Source organism: Salminus brasiliensis, chromosome 4 (assembly GCF_030463535.1).
Source record: "Salminus brasiliensis chromosome 4, fSalBra1.hap2, whole genome shotgun sequence".
Classification (NCBI taxonomy): domain Eukaryota; kingdom Metazoa; phylum Chordata; class Actinopteri; order Characiformes; family Bryconidae; genus Salminus; species Salminus brasiliensis.
The window spans coordinates 36,282,379-36,298,894 of record NC_132881.1 but is presented as its reverse complement, the minus strand read 5'-3'; the positions used below and the strand labels follow the sequence as shown (position 1 = coordinate 36,298,894).

At 41.3% G+C, this 16,516-nt stretch overlaps 1 protein-coding gene across 1 annotated transcript in view; it reads left to right on the top strand.

The window, feature by feature from the left end:
* Positions 1–16,516, top strand: part of LOC140554848 (serine/threonine-protein kinase 32C-like) — a 109,007-nt gene that overhangs the window by 82,662 nt on the left and 9,829 nt on the right. Inside the window, exons 5-8 of the mRNA XM_072678259.1 lie at positions 8,982–9,019; positions 9,616–9,705; positions 11,753–11,856; positions 13,464–13,580. Of these exons, the coding sequence (XP_072534360.1) occupies positions 8,982–9,019; positions 9,616–9,705; positions 11,753–11,856; positions 13,464–13,580 (349 nt within the window). The remainder of the gene's footprint in view (positions 1–8,981; positions 9,020–9,615; positions 9,706–11,752; positions 11,857–13,463; positions 13,581–16,516) is intronic.

Below are 16,516 nucleotides of genomic sequence, written 5' to 3'. Positions count from 1 at the left end.
TGTCAATCCATATCCAGCTGCTTTAAGCATACACACACACTGTATACACCCCTGCACACGAACGTCTGTGTTGTAAAAGTCCTGTTTACAGCTAATGGAAACATCTGACAGGTATATTATTTTCACTTTTACCAAAGTGTGCATTAAGGGCTGCTGTATATTTGAAGGCCATAACAAATAATCAGGTGACTTGGCAGCTTCTGGCAGTGCATAGAAGTGTCCCTGACTACTGAAAGAAATTATTATTACAAATGATTGCTAAATACTCTTTATGCAGCAACTATGAGAGATGTAAAGCTCAGATGCTGGTACGCTTTGACTTTAGAAAGCTTTACTATTCATCATATCACACAAGTGATGCAAAATATTTCATATTTTTTCATTAAAAAACATTTAGATTGCAAACATTTAGATCATGCCAAAATGTGGCTTTTAAAAACAAGTTGAACTGTATAAATAGCCTAAAATGCAATTGCTTTTTGTCATTCTGCACTGTCACCCTCCTGTCCCCTGTATCCATTTTTTAGAAAACTAAAATATGGAGACCCTAATTTTGATATGCAAATAGGCATAGACACAGACAGAAGCAGTGTGTTGCTGGAAGCATATTTCATGAATGCAGGAATCCCAAAAACAAACTTAGCCAATTATGATCATCCGCAGTATTTCATTACACAGTGAGACTTTTAGAAAACCTGCAGTATCTGAGTAAATGGTGCCATTATTACAAAGAAAATAGACATAGGCTGTTTGTATTGTCTGTATAGATTCCAAAGGAAACTAGCTTTCAGGCATACACTATATATCTGAATGTTTGTGGACACTCCTTCTGATGCATTTATCTATTTTAAGTTAACCCATTGATTGTAACATCTGAATGCCATCAAATTCGCACAGCAGTGCCTCCAAAAACTCAAATATCCAGTTAAAAAACCTTAATTTCAGAAAAAACATTTTGCAGGTGTTCCAATATTTTTGTCCATATAGTGTATGTGATATGACATGTTTGCGCCAAGTGTGTGTGTGTGGGGGGGGGGGTGGTGTACAGTACAGTAAGATGTAAGCAGATAAAAAACTCATTAATCATACGACAATTAGCATATTTCTGTCAAATATTGGCATTTATATAATGACAGTTTGTCTAAAAAATCTGAAATGTGATCTTTCTTTAATTTCATTTATTTAATTTATTAAATGAAATCATATATTCATATTATTATATTTATGCAGTATTTCATTTATTTTTGCAGTTATTAAAAGATTGTGCCTGCACTTAAATGTCTTACTTCAATATCTCTGACATTTAAGCATAGTATAGTGTATGTGCTGCATCTAAGCTTCTAAGCTCAGAAGTGTCTTTGGACTCTAGCCTATTTGCGCTAGCTAGGGAGTGAACAGCAAAGCACTTCTGTAAGTTGCGCTGGATAAGAGCATCTGCTAAATGCCATACTTCTAAATGCCATTGCCTTACTGTACCCCCCCCCCCCCCGCTGCTATTCACTCAGGACTATTCACAAATGACTGTTACAGGCAGATGTTTTAATGCAAATACACATGCAGTGCGGTGCAGTACACATTCCATGCTGAAATTACAACACTTTTCTACACAGTCTCCCTCATTTCTGGGCACCACATGTTTGGGACATTACTTAGATGTTTTGCATTGCTTCATTAATGCAGGCAGAAGATAACCAGGCTCCCTTCTTTCAAAGCTTCCCAACATCTTTGGGGTCTTTAGTTGCCATTGTTCAACATGACGACTAGTGCTGTTCCAATGAATGTCAAAGAAGCTATTATTAGACTGAGAACAAGAAGAAAACCATTAGAGATATCAGTCAAACTTTGGAATTACCAAAATCAACTGTGTGGAATATCATTAATACAATAATGCACTGGTGAGCTCATTAACATTTATACCAGGGACTGGTAGGCTAAGAAAAAACATCCACTGCTGATGGGAGAACAGTCAACACTATGTTAAAAATCCTCAATTGTCTCTTTAACAGATTAGAAACAGCCTTTAGCATGTGAGTGTGTATATGTCAGAGATCATCATTCAAAGAAGACTTAATGAACAGAAACACAGAGGACACACTGCAAGATACAAGCCCCTAAAACAGAATGGCCAGATTACAGTTTTCAAAAAGTACTTAAAAGAGCCAGCAGCATTCTGGAAGAAAGGTCTTGTGGGCAGAAAAGAGAAAGATTGACCTGTATCAGAGTGATGTCAAGAGCAAAGTGTAGAGACAAAAAAGGAACTGCTCACAATCCAACGCATACCACCTCATCTGTGAAACATGGTGGTGGAAGTGTCATGGCTTGAGCAAGTATTGCTGCCACAGTTTTGGTGCCCTTACCTTATATTGATGATGTTGCAGCACAATAAATTCACAATAAATTCTGAAGCCTATAGGAGACAAGGGTCTCAGCCCCAAACATTATGGAGGGTACTATATGTGCATCAGCGTGTAGGGTAGGGGTTTAATGGCTAAGCGTAGCCCACAGGGGCTGGTTTACTGTATCCTTGGACCTGTGCATAAAGCAAATGCTCTAATTTGGTATATTTGTAAGCAAAGTGGCCTTATATAGTACCAGAATAGTTATTTGTCTTAAGTGTCTGCCCCTTGTCAACAAGTGCATTTGTAAAATTAGGGGGAGCTCATTGACAGTAGAGTAAAAGTAAATTACACTCCCTGACTGCAAAACGCCACCCAGGAGCACAAAATACCAGGATCAAATACAGTAGCCGGAGAATTGGTTGGTACTGCCATTGCAAAACCAGTGAATCAGGTATTAAAGGTGCTGTATATTATTCTGGAGAATGATATTTGAACTCAGCAAACAAACAAAATCATCCCCTCTGTGCTCCTTCAGAAGCTCCATGCCCCAAATAAGACCAGTTGTGATTATATATCACGGACATTTGCAAACAGAACAGAACAATACTGAGCTATTTCTGTGAAACAGCAAAAATAAGGCAATGTTACTCACGTATCCAGCAACATCCTGTTTCTGTTCAGGAATAGAGCAACATCATCGTCCCTTTTCATGCCTTTCAATGCTCTGAGGTGCCTAAACACCTCCTTCGCCCCTACGCCTCCCCTCCTTTGCACGAGCATAAACACCCCTGTTGCTGATTGGCTGGAATAGTGTTGTATGGCTTGGTCCTAGCCTCTTTGTTTATTTCCTTATTTACTGAGCCAGGGCTGAGTACAAATGTTGAACCTTTTTTTTTACAGTGCGCATAAAGACTGGAGAGCTAATAAACCATGAGAAAACATGGACATTTCAATGTCCACTGAATTTTACAAAGAGGGCATACAGCTCTCCAAAACAGCAACTTTACAGAAAAAGTAAAAAAAAACAAAAAACGTAACTTTCAATAAAAGTGAGTTAAAAATATTTTGGAGCATTTCTTTTGATCCCTTGATCTTGACATTTTGATTTGAAAATGGAGATAAGGTATAATGGTCCTTTCAGATGAGTGGGCAGCTCTCACAGTGCGTATGAGCTCTGAGAAATTATTGCAAGACAGTTATCCATTATTCAGCAACCAGCTTGACAGTCTGTATGAGTACTCCTAGGCTCCACCTATGCTTCATTACAGCCTCTCCCCAGCTAGTTCCCTGCCTGACCCTGCAGCACACTCCAGGGTGGCCACACATATCCACACACACACACACACACACCCCTTGCACTCACCAGAGACAAATAACCAGGGTCTGAAATCTTCAATGACTCATCATCAACTTCTAATCAAACTTTCAGCTCCATTCTCTTACAGCATTTTTCACTGGTGGCTCTGCTGGTGCTTTCTCACCTTCTGGCAAACACACACACAGCCAGACACACAAATGCACTCACATTTCATTCTCCTCTATTGTATTTCCTCACTAGGTAAACTAGTTTAAAAATCAAGGAGATGTATTCATCTTAAGGCCACGGAAGGTCAATTGCGAAGCTCAGGCTGATTTTATAATTAGTGTCACCCGTCATTAGGGATGTTATACTGAACCGAGGCTCCAGCTGAGGTCCTGTTCCTCTCCCTTTTTTCCTCTTCATTTTGCAAAGATGCTGTAGATGTCTGGGACTGTAATTACTCTCATCCATCTCCTCTATTGTGAGGTGGAGTGCAAGTAGAGAAAGTGCTGAGTGGAGCAGAAGGTCCTGGCTCAGCTTTAGATATTGCAGAGACTCCGCTGGGGCCACAGTTGAGAGCAACTATTAAACTCCTCCATTTATGCCACTTTTAAGGCAAACATGCTGTAAATTAGACCCACTAGAGTTCTTAAGAAGCAGCGTGATGTGCCTGGATGGGTTTGTGGGTGGGTGGGTGGTTGCGTGAGCATATGTAGATGGGTTTGTGATTATATGTGCATGCTTGTTATGTTACAAGGTTATGAAACATCTTACCTGCAACTAGACTAGAAACAATGGGACTAATTTGCTTTGTCTTTGATTATGACTTTCCTTTTGAACCCCTTTAACAGGAATTGTATCCGCATGGTCAGCCTATCAAATTGCTGTAACAAAAAACGTCTTCAGCTCTTTGACCTTATTCCCCTCATTAAATACTGTGTAATGCTGATTATATCCACTGGGTGGTGTAATGGTGTTGTAAAAGGATATCAATGTCTGAAAGCTCAGGTGTTTTGGCGTGACACGACTCTTCTGACATTTACATAGCTCAGCTCAGCAATTTTTGAGTGAATTGTATTCCGTTTTCTGCTCAATTGTCTTCCATTTACGCAATCCATGCACATCCCCCTTTATCACATTCTCCTCCTGTGACACTTCCAAACTGCTGCTGATGCAACATCACTGGGCAACCAACATGCTCAGAGGGCTCTAATTGGTCAAGCAGCAGTTGCCAGTGCTGGCCAGCACGCTGGCTGCCAATGGCTTGCAGTTTGACTGGGATTTGAACTAGCAATCCTCTCGACAAAGAAACATTATTTCTGCCATAGCAATCGTAGCTGAGCCTCATTGAAGAGCACAGTTTTTAATAGCCATAGCTACAACTATCTAGACAGGTAGGTAGCTGTGAACATTACATTTTACAAATGTATTAGTTCGGTTTTAGTTTTATTGCATTACAGTAACCGTTTTGGTAGTTTATGCCTAGAATTACCCCAGCTGGGCAAGTCAACCAGCAGGTTGACATGCGTACATACTTCCTAAATGGATCATGTGGAAAAAAAAAAGATCCAGGAACATAACAAATATTTACCAACAAATATTTTTCTCAGTGTTGTTACAGGGCAGTGTAGCACTAGAACAGTACTGCAATCAGGGTCCACTAAACAGGGTCCAGCGCTGTGTAATAAAGACCTGTTGGTGGTGTTGTGCTATGTGCAATGAGGCATCTGATTTGTCAGAGCTGTCACTCCTAGTGATTTGCCAATGCGTGCGTCATCCTCAGGGATTCGCTGATATGTAAAATTGTGACTCAAGCCCCAGGCAAAGCCTGCCGCCCCTGTCATTATGACCTTTCAGACGCAGCCACAAAGAGCCACTCAGCCTTGCACATTAGGTTTTTGCAGAGACCTTAGGCCCAGTACTTACGGATCCACATCACACACATGGAAATGGACGTTTCTATTTCTTTTCTTAATGCCATGTGTCATTTGCTTTTTGTTTCTGCAACTCTCTCTAATATCACCGTGAAACTTAAGCTGCAGATTAGGGTGATTAAGTTTCTCACTGTCTGTAGCATTTCTCTTCATGGCCTTCATTGGCCCCTCTGGGCCCTGGCCTGGCTGGCCAGCAGGCCGGTCTTCGGCCGGCCCTGTGAAATCTGCTGTGCCGTCTCTGGCAGTAGTGTTCGGTTCCACACCCTGGATTCCTGACAGGAGAGCGGCCGCACTATGCAATTATTTTGTTGCACCAACTAGGGGAGAAGTGTCTCCTAGCAACAGTCCTACTGTCGTGTTATGTTGCCCAAGGAGGTAAAATTAGTCCAAGCAAAGAAATCCTGGAAGAAGGAAATAAAGAAGGGGTATTTTTTCTCTCCTTTCTTTCCAACTCAGTGGTGTTAAGGGATTAGGGGTATTTCGCTTTGGACAATTTTCTGCTTTCAGATTTCTGATGTGGTGGAAAATCCTTTGACATTTAGTGACATGGCAAGCATTACATTGAGGGAGAGAGAGAGAGAGAGAGAGAGAGAGAGAGATGGATATGAATTTAGCGGACGAGGAAAAAATCAAACAAATAAAATGTGCCATAAAATGATGTCTATTATTTTTTTAATATGTTAAAATGCAAAATGCATGTTAAAATGTGCAGAAGTGCGTACATAGAAGATGTGTACCTACTACTATAAGTCAAAATGTTTGTGGACACCCCTTCTAATGAATGAACGTGCAAATGCACAAACAGACAACTTGTCTAGGCCTTTTAGAGAAGTAGCAGGCAAACATGAACCTATTGGGAATGAGCTGCAGTGGTGATCATCCAACATACTGACCTCGCTAATGCTATTGTGGCTAAATGCAATCAAATCCTCAAAGCAATGCTCCAAAACCTAGTAGAAGTACAGAGTATCCATCCCAGGGCAGAAGGATAAACTCTTGACTGATAACTCTTGATTCCAGACAAACCGATGAATGTCCCAATACTTTTGTCCATATAGTGTATTTTGAAAATCAACCAAACATGTCATTGGACCAAAATTGCATGTAAAGGTGCACATGTTTGTCACTGTACAGTGTACACTGTACAGTGAAATGTGTCCTCCGCATTTAACCCATCTGGTAGTGAACACACACACACGTGTTAGGGGCAGTGAGTACACACACACCCAGAGCGGTGGGCAGCCAACTCCAGCGCCCAGAGGGCCCGGTGCTCTAACCGCTGAGCCACCACTGCCCACCACATGTACACTAATGAGTCAAAACATTATGACCTCATATGCTGTTGGCTCTACCAAACGTCTACCAAACGTCTGAAGGTACCCTGTGGTTTCTGGCACCAAGACTTTGGCAACAGGTAGGCCTGTAAGCTGAGGTGGACCTGCCATGAATCAGACTTATTGTCCCAGCAACACTTTGAAATCTTTGTCATGTTCCTCAAACCATTCCTGAAGAGTGTTTGCAGTGTGGCAGGGTGTATTATCCTGCTGAAGGGTGTCCAGGCAAACTCATTTAGGTCTCCAGATAGTTCTTTGAGTTGTTATGGTTCTATGTAGGATCATAGAATCACCAATAACTTTACTAAGGAACCCTCAAACAATCTTTATTTTACAAGTGTTGAGCAGAATGACCTTTTTTTGGCTATTTTTTCCAAATCTGAAAACTTTCTTTTGTTTATTTCTAGGTGAAATGAAAAGGTCTCTCTATGTGTGTATATAATGCTGTCAGTATATATAGGCAGTAGGAAGCGGAGACTGTGAGCGTTGTGCATTAATCCGATCATCCTGGATGACCATCAGCAGTGTGGGCTTTGTGTTAATTAGCTTTGGGGGAAGTGGAGTGTGTGTATGTCTGTGTGTTTGAACATGATGGGGGCTGTTGGCTGTAAACAGTGAGTCGCTTGTGTGTGTGTGTGTGTGTGTGTGTGTGTGTGTGTGTGTGTGTGTGTGTGTGCAAGAGACCCCACAGTGAGGCACTGGTGTGTGTGCTGGAGGCACGTATGTGTGTCCTAGGCAATTAGCAGGCGTGGAGAAATCCATGAATGCCCCCTGAGAGCTGAACATTCACACCAGCAAAGGGCAACAAGGCGGTTTAATTTTATAACACTGCGCACACACACACACACACACACACACACACACACACACACACACACACAGACACACTCACACTCAGACACACTGGTGTCCTCACACAAGCAAAACATATTCAGGCAGAAGCACATTTTCAGCAGCTTGTACCTACAGGGGTAGCCCTTCTGGTGTCAACTCTTTTGCTGTGGTGCTGAGCAGAAACCAAAGCCATTCTGCAGTAACTGACAGTACAGTGTAGAAGTAGGTCTTAGCCCAAATAGCAGAACTTTCATATCTCTTCATCTTATGTATGACAGCTTTAAGGCATGCCTTATTCAGTGACAGTAGAAGAGATCAGAGATATGGAAACCACCAGGGCTTTGACATTTCATCACATCACTTTCTCCAAAGACTGTTTACACAGGATTGTTATCAATGTATCGCTGGCAGTTTTCTTAAAGGGATTGTTTGGTCTTTAACACTAATGTCGCTAACACTGAAGGAAGGTGAATAGGCAAATCAATTCAAATTATTTAACCCTAATGTGGCCATTTACCATTTAATCTGCTGTTCTCCTTTTGTTAATGCCTCAGACTACTTTCGCATTTGCATATAAGGAGCTTGATCGACGTTAATATTTAATATGAATATATCGAATAATACTTAATGTTAAATATTAGTATTAAGTTGTATTTGTTGTTTTTTATGTATAAATAGTAAGTATGTGACTTTAGTTGGGTCAAAGAAATACCCAGATGCAATTTTACAAGCCTATTAACAGTTCAGTACTATTTTACCTCCGAATGAAATCCAGCGATTTTCCTTTCATTGTGGGCTTGTGAAAATGAATGCTGGCTGGTTTACATCACCACAATGGCTCACAATAGCCTCGTAGCATAGCTTAGCTCTGTTTTTTTTTTTTTGCACCGTAACAAGAACATTGTAATTATTCCTGAGTTTTAGCGGACAGTGTTGCTGTCCTCTCTGGGTCCTCTAGGTCCAGCATGGTGTGCTGTTAGCTAGCTGAAAAGATCTGGTAGAGTAGGATCTGGTAGGGTTAGCTTTCCTGTGTCACACAGCTCTTCCACTGCCGGAGAACTGCAGCTACGCCTCCTCTAGTCAGCCTTTGTCTTGATGGTGCTTCACCTGAATCGAACATCTCTATCTTTTAGCCTTTATAGCCTCACTTTCAATGGTGCATTTAACTCCATTAACGGGTTCATGTGTAAATGGTTGCATCCCCTGTTAAGACACTAACATGATGTTTTTGTCTCTACAGGGATATCAAACCAGACAATATCTTGCTGGATGAACAAGGTAAGGACTTTGCACTCGTGTGTGTGCACGTGCATGCGTTTGTGTGTGCAAATTCAGTATGTTTCCATAGCCTCTCAGCAGACATATGGAAGTGGTCCAAGGTGACATGTAGGAGATGTGATCCCGCAGGCTGGCAGGCATTGCCACGGTAACACAGTCTGTCTCCATGCAGTAAGCCGGTCTCAGTGTCAGACACCCCATAATACTTCAAAGACAAGCCCGGGCTCAAGGACAAGCTGTTCTAAAACTCCCCTCAACTTGGCTTTTTTTTATTTTGTCCACAGGTGTTCAAGTCTCATTCGCATGGGTTTATTTAGCTGTTTTTCCTCATAGTGTCGCACTCTCCGAGCACTCAGGGAAAAAGCCTCAGCTTGCTCTAGTTTCTGACTGTCTCAGTGAATGGGTCACTACATAGTTGAGATGTCAGGCACGGTTTCTAATGCGTAAAAGCCATTACCGGAAACCTGTCTGTGTCAAAGACTTGAGCCTTCAGAATTCACTGGATGTAGTAGAGTCACTTGGGGTTGAGCCAGTCCTCAATTGATGATAGTGTGGCTGTTCTACTGGAGATGTTTTTCATGAGTTATGTCACTCAGGTCATGCCCACCTGACAGACTTCAACATCGCTACTATTATCAAGGATGGAGAGAGAGCCACAGCTTTAGCTGGAACCAAGCCATACATGGGTAAGAGCACCTCTCACAGCTGCTACTCTGGCAGTCTGCACAGAATAGTGCTGGGAGGTATTGATAAAATCCAAAGCCTTAACGTTTTCCACACATATCACAGTATCAAAAAAAACTCTACACTCTGTTGTAAACATTTGCTAGCCAGAAAACATATTTACAGTTACAAGGTTACAAGGACTGGTCAGCCATAACATTAATACCACTGCCTTGTTTCTATACTTGTCCATCGTCAATTTTGTCATGTAGTTCTATAATTACAGACAGTAGCACGTCTGTTTCTCTGCATACTTTGTTCTTCAATGGTCAAAACCCTAGAGAACAGGTAGTATTTGCGTGGTGGGAAATTCTGAGCACTGCAATGACATAATGCCATATGTTAGTGTGTGTCTGCTGGAGGATCAACACTTCAGCATCATTGTTGGACTGTGAATAGTACATCAACCAGAAATATCCAGCCAACAGCATCCTGTGGGCAGCATCCTGTGACCACTGATGAAGGACTAGAGGATGACAACACACACTGTGCAGCAACAGATGAGCTTCTGTCTTCTGACTTCTCATCTACAAGGTAGACCAACTAGGTAGAGGTAACTAATAGAGTGGACAGTGAGTGGAAACAGACCCCAGCAGCACTGCTGTGTCTGATCCACTCAAACCAGTGCAACACACACTCGCAAACACACCACCACCATGTCAGGGTGTCACTGCAGTGCTGAGAATGACCCACCACCCCAAAAAAATGCCTGCTCTGTGGTGGTCCTATGGGGTCCTGACAATTGAAACGGGGTGAAAGGAGGCTAAGAAAGTATGCTGACAAATAGATAGACTACAGTCTATAATTATAGAACTGCAAAGTGATCCTGTATGCTAATTACAATGAAGTGTAGAAGGAAGGAGCTGTTTGGTGTTAATGTTATGGCTGATTTGTGTGTGTATATATATATATATATATATATATATATATATATACAATAAATAAAAAAACTACTCTTGGGACATTCTATGAATAGAATTATTATTAATAACAACCAGGTAGAAACAGGCTTTTGGGTTGAGTTTTCAAATATTTCAGAAAACTGATATGAAATGTTTAAAAATGTAACCTCTTCAAAAGCCTGTGGCCCGCCAGCTATTACCAAAGTGCTACCCCACCAGTTTGTACAAAAGACCCTGTAGTTACTGAATAATATGTCTTAGTGTGTAATTCGCCTTGGAGTTTTAAGGGGTTAAGAAAGGCATTTAAAGAACTCAAATCGCCTCCACTTTTTAATAATACCTCTCACAGTTGGTAGTGGAATTTCTTTAGATGAAAGAAATTTCATGAACTGAATTATTGCTATGGTAGCATCCACAGGCTGCATGGCTAGGTGCTTGATTTTATACACCTGTGACAATGGGACTAAATGTAACACTTGAATTCAAGATGTCTGTCCCAATACTTTTGTCCACATAGTGTACATTGATGAATAAAGCAGCATGTCAGGCCTATTAACCACATCTGGTGTTTAGTGGACTTCAGGGATATTCAGGGTAGTGTTTTGTTAGGTATCTCTACGTGTGGGTAACAGCTCAGCCAGTTTGCACAACTGAAGCTCAGCCAGACTTATTAGAATTTCTCTTTTGGATGGCCAGAGCATCACAGCTTTTGAACACTTCTTGTCTCCTTCCACTACTTCAGTACATTTTCACACTTCATTTAGGACTTTTCAATGCTTTGGCACGCTTTCCCACAGATATTATGTTACCAAGAGACGCATTTTTTATGAATTTAACTCAATATTCAAGTTTTCTTAAGTGTTTTTCAGTCTTTCAGAATGTAAATTTAGCTCTCAGTCAAGTGTGTCGGATTGAGGCTTTGCAGGAGTAGCACAGGAGATCTGGTTTGACGTATGTGTACATGTGGATTGGATTAGTGTTGAGTATTAACTACAGTCTAGTTTTACAGTGCATTCAGTATTATGTGCAGGTTGAAATGAAACATAAGAAACATGTATAGTTCCAGTTTTACTGAGATTTTGTCCTCCTGTTCCTCTGTCCTTCACAGCTCCTGAGATTTTCCAGTCGTTTGTGAGTGGGGGGACTGGCTATGCATTTGAAGTAGACTGGTGGTCACTTGGGGTGACTATTTTTGAGGTCCTGCGCGGTTGGGTGAGTGTTTGCTTGCATTCAGTGAGTTCATGTCACTGTAGATATATGGCTCTATTACACCCATTTTATTCATATTGGTGTGGGGAGATATGTCTGACCTTTCATTGACTCTTTTGCGCTTTCTCTCTCTCTCTCTCTCTCTCGCTCTCTCTTTATTTCTCTCTTTCTTTTTCTCTTCAGTTCAATTCAGTTTAATTCAGTTCAAGTCAGAGAGTTTTAATAAGCTGTTGCCAAATTAAATTAGAAAAGCTTAATATGAATAGTGGTAATATTCACAAAGAAAAAGGAAAAATCATGGTACATACATTTACAGTCATGGTACATACATTTACATACAGTCAGGTATATAAATATTTGGACAGGCACAGTAATGTTTCATATGCACCACCCCAAAGGAAAGAAGTAAAAAAGATTTTTTAAGTATAGATGTTTAGCTTTAATTCAAGGGGTTTAACAAAAAATATTGCATGAACCCTTTAGGAGTTACAACCGTTTATTACATAGTCCCTCCATTTTCACAGGATCAAAAGTAATTAGACAATCTAACATGATTTATAGGAACATGAAATAACATGAAATATAGGATCTGTTTTTCATTATGGAACCTATGAACATCACCGACATTATTCACCAAAAGATTTTCCTTACGTGAGAGGCTTTGCCAGGATTTTACTGCAGCCATCTTCAGTTTCTGCTTGTTTGTGGGTCTTTCTGCCTTTAGTTTTGTTTTCAGTAAGTGCAGTGGTGCTGAGTTGCAATTGGGTTGAGTCACTATATTCCATGTCTTTGCCTTAAAAAGCTCTAGGGTTGCTTTCACAGTGTGTTTGGAGTCATAATTATCTATACTGTGAAGCTTCATTTGATCCAATCTGAGCAAAAAGGAAAGCGATTTACACATTATGCATGTTTGCAGCCATACATGCTTATGCAATAACAGTGACACCACCATGTTTGACAGGTTTTGGATCATCAATACTTTTTTTTTCTTCAGTTTCATCTGTCCAAAGAATCTTGTTCCAGAACCAGGAAGGATTTTTTTTATGTTTTCTTGCAGTCTAATCTGACTTTTCTGACCCTTTGGATTTACATACATTAAGTCATCTCTTAAGTATATACTTTGATAATGATTGGCTAGATGTTATGAAGTGATGTGGTACACGGTACGGTATGGTAGTATGACTCTGGGTGTGGAAGTGGAATTTTACAACTTCTTTTATAACGAGGAGAGAGAGAGAGAAAACTCACCTACCTCTGCTCTGCACACCAGATTCTCAGTATTTCAGTTCAGTATTAAGATATCTTTACAAAGCTATAGAGGACAATTGGACAATTATACTTTCTCATACTCCACTGTCAAACAAAGGTATGGATTAAATTAAATAATTGAATGTTTTATCTAGATGTGAATGGCTGGGTAGAATGTATTCAGCTCTCTATCTATATTTATCTATCTTTCTCTAACAATGCATTCAAAGTCTTACTGACGTTTTCAGAGAGCATTGATAATGGGCCAGGGTAATTGTATTCCATAGTGTTGTGTAGTGACGTTCATCCAAAGGTAAAGTGAAATTGCTCTCTCTCTCTCTTTCTTTCTTTGTTTCTTTCAGAGGCCATATGACATCCATGCCAGTAACTCAGTGGAGTCTCTGCTGCAGCTTTTCAGCACAGTCAGTGTGCAGTACTGCTCCTCCTGGCACAAAGACCTCGTCTCCCTGCTGCGCAAGGTGAGAGAAAGAGAGGAAGAATGAAAGAAATGGTGTCTGTGCACGGGGGAGGGAGGGATGGAAGGAGACATTCAGAGAGATTCATTTAGCCATTATTTGTAACTTAAGGCATGGTATGAGAGATGTGCGCCCAAAGACTAAAAGCAGCAGCGAAGGAAAGAGCAGATGAATTAAACATCCAAATAACAGACAATAAAAAATCAGCAATAAGAGCGGAAAGTTGGAAGAGTGGAAAGGAAAGGGAAAGGGAGAAATACTTAGAACTGAGAATGGAGGAGGAGAATGAGCACTGAGTGGAGGGTGTAGAACAGAGCGAGTGGGTTTGAAACTCACTGAGAGAGAAGGAAGGAGGGACATAATGAGGGAATGTAGGAGTGAGGCAGAGAGGGAGAGGGAAGAGGAATAGAAGAAGATGGAAGCCTGATGTGTAATTGGAGGGGAATGGGTGGAAGGTGGCTGGTCCTTGAAAGGGCAACATACAGTCTAAAGGCAGGCTGTGAACGGAAACCTAGAGCAAAGGGAGTGGAGCATAGGGTGGACATGGACAGGAAGTACAAGGGAGACATAGAGACACTGAAAAATAATGAGTGAGAGAGGAGACAAAGTCATCTGAAATAGGGTCAGACGTACACAGAAGCTGTCCATTGTGCTGAAGAGGTGAATAGCAAGGGCTGTAAGGGTGTAAGATAGCACAATCTCCTTCTCTCTCTTTTTCTCTCTCTTGTACACACACACACACACACACACACAAACACATAGACCACTGGAATCTGAGGCACGCCTTTGTAACCATTGACCGAGTTTGTCCTGACCCTCGACTGGGACGTTCGTTTGTTTCGTTCGTGCGTGCTCAGATCGATTACTTCTGTCTGGACTCCAAGGAGACAGACCCAGCCTTCAGGAGATAATACCACACCGGCGTGGCCAAAAAAAATTCCACAGATATGGTTTCCGTGACAACCAAGAACATCCCAACAGACGGGCAGGGGATCCTGTCTCCGAGTCGTTGGCGTGTGACACAGTCTCTCGATAAGCCTGGACAGCTGTCATCCTTTTATAAGTCTATCAGACTCCTAATAACAGAATAACTTTTTATAATCACTCCCCAGACAGATGAGCCCATGTTATCTCTGAGCTCCATCACTCCAGTGCTCTTATTTAAAACTAATTGGCCCTGAAAACTGCCTCACTAATGCCAGCTCAACAGTGCCCCCTATGGGCAATTGGACTGATGACAGATTGAATTTAATGGCTGTAAAGTGGCAAGAAGTGAATGTTGGAATTTACATACTAAAGCAAGTCATGTAATCCTGAGAGAGAAGCTCTAAATCCATTTATAGGAGAATCGTTTACAACCCAGCTCTATAAACTGCTGCAGATTTTTACCTGTGTGCACACCTGTATCAGCTTGTTGGACAAACCCTTCCAAACAGTTGTCCTTAATATGGAGTTGGGCCTTCTTTGTGTACATACCAGTCTCCACTCTTCTGTGAAGGCTTTCCACAAGATTTTGGAGTTTGTCTGTCAGGACAAGAATGCCTGGATCGCAAACGATGTGTCAGTTCATCCCAAAGGTATTCAATGGGATTGAGGTCAGATCTCTGTGCCAGTCAATTGTGGAGTTTCTCCACACTGAACTCTTCAAAGACACGTCTTTATAGACCCTGCTTTGTGCACAAGGGTAAAGTCATGCCTTCTCCACAGGTGAAAATGTCCTCTCCCAAACTCTTGCCACAAAGTTGGAATTTGGTAACAGTATTAACAGTATCATTAACATTCAGTAGAACTAAGGTGCAGAGCCCAAACCCTGAAAAACAGCCAAGACTATTAGCCCCCCTTCTCCAAACTATACTGTTGGCACATTGCAGTCCCATGGGTTGCATTCTGGAGCATCTGCCAAACCCAGATACATTCATTAGACGTGCACAAAAATAGTTGAATTGTATTTAATGAAATATACTGGGTTTAAGATATTATCACAATATTTTAAACATAAATTTAGGGTCAAAGAAGTGAGGGGCATAACATGAACATTTTGGAGTGGGTTGTTAAGCGATGCCCCTATACTGCACGTTTTGCTCTGTATTATATTTTGATTCATTATCATATCCACATTAAACTGCCTGTCTATGTTATGCAATTTATCAGGATAATGATAACATATCGTCATATTGCCCCTCCCTATTTGACAACGTCGACCAGCCAATCTAGCACAGTAATGAAATGCTTTCTTTCTAACTATCAGTAGTTATGAATCTGACAGAACAGCTGTGACATCCCAGCCAACATGCTCATGTGGGGCTCACATAGGTGGAACGTGGGCTAGGTGGTTTCCAGGTGGTCATGTGCTCTGAGTGGGTCTGTACATGTTACTGGGACCCTGTTGGGCTTCCTAAATGCCCCCCATTGTTAATGCCCACCGTAATCTTGGGTCCCATCCAGGCCCCATGTGCAGTGTACAACCCCAGTGGGGCCCATGTTTAACCCCCATCAATGGTCCCATCACTGATCCTAGTGGGCATCCATATGTGGAGCTAACATGGAACCGGAAGACAAAACTTCCTCATCAATTTTTGGGCCACTTAAGTTCAATTCATCAATGCTTCCATTAGGCCAAATTGTACAAGACAATAAAATAGCATATTACAGTTACGCAGCTGACACACAGAATGTATCTGGTTTTCTCAGTGGATGATAAAAAAATTCCTTCAATTAAAAAAGGATAAAGCAGAAATGACTTAACATCTCTGCACACCTTGAGTCCAGGGCTCTAAACACTAAAGACCAAGTGCAAAATCTCTTCATTCAAATAGACTTTGATCTTGCCCTCACCGAACACATCAAAACACCAAAACAGTTTTTTATCATCTTAAAAACAGACAGAATCCTGTTGACCAACAGGATCTAGAGAAACTCGTCCAGGCTGTAATCTTCAT